Here is a 9,137-nt window from a genome sequence, read left to right as displayed (position 1 = left end):
CCAAGGGAGTTATGACCCTCTTTATTGATAGCGTAACTATGACGATATAAGCTTATAATATCCCGGTCAGAAATAATAGTTATTTATGTATCAAGGGAATTAGGAGGGCCTTAATTACCGATGGCAAAGTTTGCGTCCCGAGGGCCTCTGGCCCGAGGGACAGCAATTGCCTGAGGTTATTAAGGCTCATTAATTCCCGTGGTACATAGATAATTTTATTTCTGACCGATTTCAATAAAATTTTGTTCATTTTTGAAACGGAAAAATGTACCAATTCATTACCTTCCCGTATATTTGAATCAGGTACGGTTGATTATAGTAGAGTTTTCTTGTTGCTAGGTTGTTGCTATGTTACTTGTTTATAAACAGAACTTTGTTATCAAGCTGGGTTTGCGGTAAAAACGTGTTTTCTACCCCAAATATAATGGAGGATATTTTGAAAAAAGCTAAACAAGCAAGAGAATCATTAATTCCATCGAAAAGTGAAGCCGTATACCAAAAAGAATACAAGATATATCTGGACTGGCTGACACGGAAAAATGTTATGCCAAAAGATGTCACTGAGACTGTATTTCTGGCATATTTTCAAGAACTGCTAAGGAATTTTCTGTTTTTCGGTAGATTTGGTAGTAATTGTGTTTATTCGTTTCAGTCAGAAACGTATAGTCCGAATTCTTTATGGACTAAATGGTCAATGCTAAAATCGATGGTGACTATACATGAGAAACGAGATATCACCAAGTTCAATGAACTACAGGCTTTTTTGAAACGGAAGAGTAAGAGTTATAAGCCGAAAAAGTCTGCTGTTTTATCTCCTAAAGATGTTATCAGATTCCTAAAGGACGCTCCTAATGATATTCATTTATTGCATAAGGTAATTTTTTTTCTTATTTTCCTTTTTGTGTGTATTTATTTCCTTTTTTGTTATAGGTTGTTTTGATTATGGGTTATTTTGGAGGATGCAGAAGTCAGGAACTTTTGAATATGAAGATATCGGATATAGAGGACCGGGATTCCGTTATGGTAGTGAACGTACCGGAAAGTAAAACTGGTGTATCGAAAAAATTTATAGTTGTGGATGAAAAAGAGTTCTCCGCTTTGCCTTTATTAAGACTTTATATGTCTTTGCGTCCTAAAGGTATTGAACGATTTTTTTTGAGCTTCCGACAAAATAAATGTACATCTCAGCCAATTGGAAAAAACATGTTTGGGAAAATCCCCAGCAAAATCGCAATGTATTTAGGATTGCCAAACTCATCTTCCTATACGGGACATTGCCTTCGTCGCACTTCTGCTACTGCTCTAGTCAATGCAGGAGCAACTATGACTAACTTAAAAAGACACGGAGGTTGGAAAAGTTCCACGGTGGCGGAGGGGTATTTGGAGGATAGCATCGAATTGAGAAATAAAACGGCGCGTATGTTGTCTACTTTGTCATCAGAAGAGGCAGGTACCTCGACTGTAGTGAACAGAAGCTCCAGCCATACAAAAGAAGAAATTGTTTCCAGTGACGGAAGTAATTTTCAGGGAACATTTCAAAATTGTACATTTATTATTTGTAATGACGTGAATAAATGAAATATGGTTCAGTTTTCATTTCTATTCATTTTTACTTGTGAAAGGTAGAGGGAATTATAAAATCTATAATGTCCCAAGGGAGTTATGACCCTCTTTATTGATAGCATAACTATGACGATATAAGCTTATAATATCCCGGTCAGAAATAAAATATTTTGTCGTGCATATATGACACTTTTATTTCTTTGAATGAAGTGAATTTTATTTCATTCAACAAATCTTTTTTTTCCGTGTATTAGTGCACTGAGTTTATATTTGAGAAAAAGTGCTTTTTGAGTAATTGCAGGATGATGCTCTTGAATCAGCTCCCACCCGGAGATTTTATTGAAAAGCTATTTTACTTTCGGAGCATTTTGATCCTAGGAGCGCCATCATATATTTTCCCTTATATTCCCACCCTTGAAACCGAAAACAGCGGCACAGCAACGAAACGTTAGCCCAAAAGCAACTTCACGCTGCCTAAGCCGTTGCGATGGTATTTCACCGGACGATGCCGGGTGGGACCAGCATCTACCATCTTCACGCTACAAAGTTACAAGCTGATGCTAGACAGACCGCGGGTCGGATCTTCATCATTGAATGAAAATAGCTTCACTTCATCATTATAAAACATCAGTTCAAAACTTCTTCAACATTCCTCGTTTCAGCTGATAATATTTGAAACTATTGGAAATTCAAAATTAGATGTCAGCGCCATGATGGCAAAAGTACAAATCACAGATGTCTATATTGGATCTAGGTAATACATTCAGTGTTTTTTAAGCCTCTGTTTTGAAATGGTTTGACTATTTTCATTGGATTTATTCTTGCTGAATATTTTAGGTATTTGAAGAAGTGATTTATGATTATTTAGTTCGTGCAGATACTTTTCGGTATGTTGTTCAGCAACATATCCATCTTGGTGACATATCTTCAACGATTCACTTGAATAATTAATATTACAAAAATACATACTTCTTAATGACCATCAAGATAGACAATGTTTTTGTATCTAATCCACAACACCGGCACCAGAGAGGAGTATCGCTTGTTTTGAATTTCCTATCAATTATTAGCTATGTCTGTTACATGATTATTTTTATGCGCATTTTAAATATATTTAGTAACCTTCGTGACGGATAATAAATCAGTGTAATTCATTCTAATTCAATACAAATCGACATCGTATTTTCGAAGAAATAACATTCTCAAATTACTTTCTGCTCTGATCGGAATAGTAATTTGGAAAGAATAATGTGTTTGTTGAATATTTGTGACAGGAGGTAATAATAAGGGGATTTCGGGATTTACTAAAGCACGGCAGATTAATATACAGGTGATACCTTGTACCCGGTTAAGTACCTCCACCAAATATGAGTCCCATATATAAGGCCGCCTGTGAGGGATAAAGGATCAGATTAGTAAAAATAAAATTGATCATCAGAAATTCTCGAGCGCGTCAGATTAAGGTAGGGTGAGTTAATTACCTGCTGAAAAGTGTATATTACAGTAATCTGACAATTTGAGGGTGACGTAAAGAAAGGGGAGGGCAGCAAAGTTGTAAAAATAACGTCATTTCGGCATTCTCGAGCGTAGCTAATTTTTTTTATTTTGAAGGAAATAATTCTAGGATAACGAAAAATATATAATCTAACGATTTCCGTGCAGCTGTGTGATACCTATATTTCCCTCTCCGAGTCTCTATTCCTGTATTCTCTATTCACTTTTTCTCTATCAATTACTCTCTCACTCCATCCCCACTCTGAATTCTGTTGCCATGATGCCATCACAGCTGATCACAGAGACTCGTTCCTGATTAAGATGATGATTAATTAATCAATTAATTGATGGATGTAGCCGTTACTACGTGGTAGGAAATCATAATGAAGAAAAGAGAAATTAAACTATCTAATGTTAAAATGAAAATGTCCTTATAGGACAAAACTACAGAAACGTAAGTTATAAATAAAAGTGGTAAAAAACATAGAGAAAGTTTAATTTCTCTTTTATTCATTAATTAATCAATTGATTATAAAAAATCAAATTTTTTGATCATTTTTTTAAAATTATTCTCTTTTAAATACAAGTATTCTACTTAAAAAACATACACTTATTTATTTGCATGTTATTTCCTGAGCTTTTCAAATAATTAACTTCAATGAATTAAAAAAAAAATATTGTTTTTGTCAGATTGATCGAATCCCTCTAGATAATCGTCAGATTATCAGACAGCACGTCTAAAACATGAAAATGAACCATATATATCTCAATCTGACGCGCTTGAGTATTTCAAAATGACGAATTTTTTTGCACATTATAATAATGGTCGCGAGTTTGCGTCAGATCGAAATCGTCAGATTATTGAATGATACCTTTTTTTGTTGCACTCAACACCCCTTTAAAAAATCTGACGCGCTCGATTATTTTTTTTTCTTTTCACTTTCAACCCTTACGTATAACCTGATGTGGTCAGATTAACATACCAATATTAATAAAAATACGTAGGACATTGATGCTATCAATATCTGACGCGCACGAGTATGTCCATGCAACAGTATTTTTTTACATATTTAAAAATCTATAGCCGCTTCCCCCACCGATGAAAGGTATATAGTATATAACATTTTTTTCTTCTTATCAACTGACCTTTGCAACCTAATATGTCTCAATGACGCTCGAGTAAATCCCCATTTTGCATCGCGGGCTCCCCTGCTATAAGAGTCTTCAAATAGGTAACTGAAGAGAAACTGGAAATTCAACGATGAAATGAGCTCATATGTAACTACATGTATGATGAGAAGCAGTTAGTTAGTTTTTACATTCCGACCAAGCCTGTATGAGCTTCATATCAATATGAGAGAGGATTTTGAATTCAATAGAATAGAATGTGCCATTTTTATTGTGCCAAATACAAAGTAACAAAGTTGAAAATTTTGTAATGAACAATGACTTCACTCATTTTATAGATGAGCTTATATGAATCTCTGAGCAAAATAGAGAAATTGCCAGCTATTTAGATGTTTATTTACTTTATAATCCATACATTTTATGCAGCTTATACAGGGTGTCCCTGGACTTCCTCTTTTCCTCTCGGGAATGTATAGATGGGGTCAAAATATCACCAGTACTTCATATAACTTTTTTTCCTAAAATCCTTCGTTACCAAGTAACGGGCCCTCGAAGTTACAAAATGAAAAATGTTTTTCTTTGATAACTTTTCAAGTGAATATTCAAAATCATCCAAATTTTGGTAATTGACTAAACAAATGAATTCCTTCGATGAGCTTTCATGCAGGAGTCAGTTGTTTCGCTACAAAGTCAGGAACGGACTACCCCCGATGGTCCACACCCCAAAACTTTGAAATGACAGATATTTTTCAATATTTTTCAACAAATTGAGGTTACTTGGACAATTTTATGAATAAAAGTACTCGTGTGGAAACTCGATCGGAGCAACGAGTCTTGATAAAAATGTAGTTTCACTCGACGACATCAAACCCGCTCGTCCACCATTATTTGAAATGAATAATTATCAAAGCAGAAATAATAATGATAACGTTAATTCAACATTCATCCTGAGATGTCTACCATTATTCGAAAATATTAGTTTTTAAGGAAAATGGAAATGATAGGTAAAATGTTCATAACGAATTTTTATAATGCAAACACGTTTAACTAACGAAACTCAAGAGCCTCAAGAGCAAACAGAAATAAAAAATCCGCTACAGAAACTGCTCGATATGACCACCTTCTCTCCCTATACATTTTCTTAGTCTGCGAAGACACCCTCTCTGTACTTGAAATAGCATTCCAGGGTCGTTTCGTATGGCTTCACAATGTAATGTTATTCTATTCAACAATGCATCTCTTGTGTGAATAGGTGTAGCGTAAACGAGGCTTTTTAGATGCCCCCACAGAAAGAAATCCAATGGATTTAAATCCGGAGACCGCGATGGCCATGAATATGGCTCACCTCTACCAATCCATCTATTGTGGAAAATATGGTTCAGATGGTCACGCACAATCAAACTGAAATGAGGAGGAGCGCCATCATGCATAAACCACATATCTCTTCGGTTTGCAATGGAACATGTTCCAAAAGTCCATTCAAATCGTTCTGAATGAACTCCAAATAACGTTCTCCATTCAATCGGTCCTGTAGAACGAATGGTCCTATAAGATGGTTTCCTATGATACCAGCCCAAACATTCACGTTGAATTTCCGTTGGTGTTTGGTTTGCAATATCCCATGGGGATTTTTTTCGGCCCATATATGGAGATTATGAGAGTTGATAACTCCATCTCTACTGAAACCTGCTTCATCAGTGAATAAAACTCGATTAATAAAAGTCATATCCTCTCTTTGCCTATCCAAGAACCAATTGGCATATTCCAGTCGTGCTGGAAAATCTTGAGGTGTCATGGCATGTACCTTCTGGATGTGAAATGGGTGGAGCAGTTGTTCCCTAATTATTCTATGAATAGTGGACTTGGATGTATGGAACTGTTCTGATAGATTTCTGATGCTCATTGAAGGATCATCAGGGACGGCTTCCAAAATATTTTCCTCCAATATAACGGTACGTACAGTCCTAGGAGCGCCCTCACCACCTCGTTTTGGCAAAACTGTACCTACAATAATATCGAAATAAAACAACGTGCTCAAATAAATTATCAATTATTACATACCTGTCTCCCTCAAGCTGCGATCGACACGCTCGAATGTTTCTCTTGACGGTACCGTTCGATTGGGAAAATGCTCGGAATACAGACGACGAGCTTCTGCAGCATTACAAAATGCTCGTCCATAAAATACATGCATATCTGCATATTCATTGAATGTAAACTGTTCGGCCATATCAAAAAAATTCAAAATATCCTATAGAATATTGACAATACAATGATGGTCATATGACAACGCACCACTCAACAAAACAAAATCGCATTCCAGTTTCTCATTTTTATCAAAACTTTCTAAAAGGTTTTTTTGTCAACATCTGTGAAAGAAATATTATTCCCTGGATATTTTTCACCTGATCATGTGCAGCCGTTTTTGTAGTTCATTCGTTTGCTTTTTATTAGTATAGTAAATATTTTTTCCGATGTGCGTTTTTTCAGCTAAATTTATATTCGTGTTAAAGAATTTCTCCCATAAAATTATAATTAAAAGTGAAACTCCTCCACAGTTTAGCTGTGAAGAAGAATTTGAAACATTCGAATGTTGAGTTTCATGAGATTCAGATAACTGATCAACACGAAACGTGATTATTCCACACGTATTATGTACATACAAAATATGGATTAAATTCGATATTTCATAGTAGAGTAGCTTGTTAGTTTAAAAACACCACGAATCTACAGAACTTGATATTTCTTTTGAAAAAATATCTGCTATCACAATTGTGACTTAAACTTCCATATAGGTACTGTACTTTTTGTTTACGACTTCATTTTAGCATACTTTGTATTATTCCTGTTATAAATGTTGTTGAATTAACGTTATCATTATTATTTCTGCTTTGATAATTATTCATTTCAAATAATGGTGGACGAGCGGGTTTGATGTCGTCGAGTAGAACTACATTTTTATCAAGACTCGTTGCTCCAATCGACTTTCCACACGAGTACTTTTATTCATAAAATTGTCCAAGTAACCTTATTTTGTTGAAAAATATTGAAAAATATCTGTCATTTCAAAGTTTTGGGGTGTGGACCATCGGGGGTAGTCCGTTCCTGACTTTGTAGCAAAACACCTGACTCCTGCATGAAAGCTCATCGACGGAATTCATTTGTTTAGTCAATTACCAAATTTGAATGATTTTGAATATTCACTTGAAAAGTTATCAAAGAAAAACATTTTTCATTTTGTAACTTCGAGGGCCCGTAACTTGGTTACGAAGACTTTTAGGAAAAAAAGTTATATGAAGTACTGGTGATATTTTGACCCCATCTATACATTCCCGAGAGGAAAAGAGGAAGTCCAGGGACACCCTGTATACATTCTGATCATTTTTGTTGAGCTCTGAACTTCAGAATCCAAAATGCTATTGTGTTTGTTGTCAGACTAAAAGGAGATAGATGACAGTGATGATTGCTCACCTTTGGAAAATCTGTAAATATACAAAAATGTAACGGTACATGAAAGATATTTGGGAAAAATGTGTATTGTGGAGTTTTATTGATATAATAAATTATTGATTTTCAAAATTTTTGACTGTTTGCATGTGTATTTATGCGAACTAATCTCAAAAACAACTCACCCGATTTGGGGGCTCTTTTCAGCAATATATTGTGAAAACCTTCACTTAAGCTTCAGTGCTTGACTTATTTCAATAGGATCATCAATGAAAAAAGTGGTAAATTTGAAGTATCACATTGACTATTTGTTGCAAGAAAGAATGCTATCAAATATAACTTCCAACTAAAATAGAAATTTTGATTGACTATATCAATGATTCAAAAAAGAGACCACATAAGAACATTTTCCAGTTAGAAAATCTGGAAAAACCCGAACTCAAAGTCCATACGAAAGAAATCGAGAGAAACAGCTAGTTAGAAATGAAGTGATTGTCCTAATGGTTCAGATATATCTGTTGAATAGTTTAGGTTGTTAGTCAAAATTTCTCAGTATGGAATTTCATTTTGAAAATAAATGGATGCTGAAAAATAGAATAACTGACAAAAAACTTTTATCCAGTTCCGTCGAAATTAGGTGTGGTGATCACGACAGAAATATTTCAATTAATAACTTGATAGGTATAATTGGAACGTTCCTCGTAACCAAGTTGGTGAAATACGCGAAATACGAAATACGTTCTGATCTGGAAAATTGTTTTCAGTATTTTCATATATAGGGTGATGCATATGAATTTTCCATTTTTAATATTATTTCTTCTGCAAGCATTAGAGATTACTTCCAATTCTATTTCTTCTTATGTAACGACGCGACATATGATCCGATTTGAGTAAACGAGTATGCGGAAACATTATAGATGAGTAATTTCAATGGCTAACCAATTTCGTTTCTTATGAATAGTTTGTATGGAAACGTCATAAAAAAAAGAACTTGAAATATTACTGTTTGATGAGATAGAAAAAAGATGAGACATACATAACAAATTACCACCAAAAAATCATCCGAATGAGTCACAAAATTCAACAAATTATGGAATATAATATAGGTGCAACTTCTTTTTTTATGAGAATGAATGATAGCAAGAACTCGCATTTCAGGAATGTGGCTGTATAGAAACAAAGTTTCTTTCTCTCATGGGTATAAGGATGGAAAGAAGATTTCGTAAATTTGAATTGAAAGGGTTTATATTTATCTATTGGAAGATTCCTTCATCCTTTTGTCGTATCAAGATGGAGTAGTAGAAAGCCAAAAACTTTTCCAAAAATTTCGTAAATTGTTTCGAAAATTAATAAGAGTAACCCACATATTACGACACATATATTTCAAGATTTATAATATATCTATGATAAATCAGTGACTTCGCAAACCATGAAAAAGTAAATGAATGAACCCTATGTTTCAAATGAAATAGAGGGGTATATTTCATTTGAATGATACATTGTCT

General features: G+C 34.4%; 1 protein-coding gene across 1 annotated transcript; it reads left to right on the top strand.

The window, feature by feature from the left end:
- The first annotated feature begins 369 nt into the window (after positions 1 to 369).
- LOC141486754 (uncharacterized) lies at positions 370 to 1,696 on the top strand. The gene is made up of 2 exons (XM_074185266.1): positions 370 to 874; positions 931 to 1,696. Exons 1-2 carry the CDS (start codon positions 425 to 427, stop codon positions 1,576 to 1,578), a joined length of 1,098 nt encoding a protein of 365 aa, XP_074041367.1. The 5' UTR covers positions 370 to 424; the 3' UTR covers positions 1,579 to 1,696.
- Positions 1,697 to 9,137: the final 7,441 nt, after the last annotated feature.

The sequence above is a fragment of the Leptinotarsa decemlineata genome, unplaced genomic scaffold (assembly GCF_025532065.1).
Source record: "Leptinotarsa decemlineata unplaced genomic scaffold, Ldec_3_MD MMD2_tig00026369_RagTag_RagTag, whole genome shotgun sequence".
Taxonomy (NCBI): Eukaryota; Metazoa; Arthropoda; class Insecta; order Coleoptera; family Chrysomelidae; genus Leptinotarsa; species Leptinotarsa decemlineata.
Note: the sequence above shows the minus strand (reverse complement) of the source record. Positions and strands in the feature narration are given on the sequence as shown.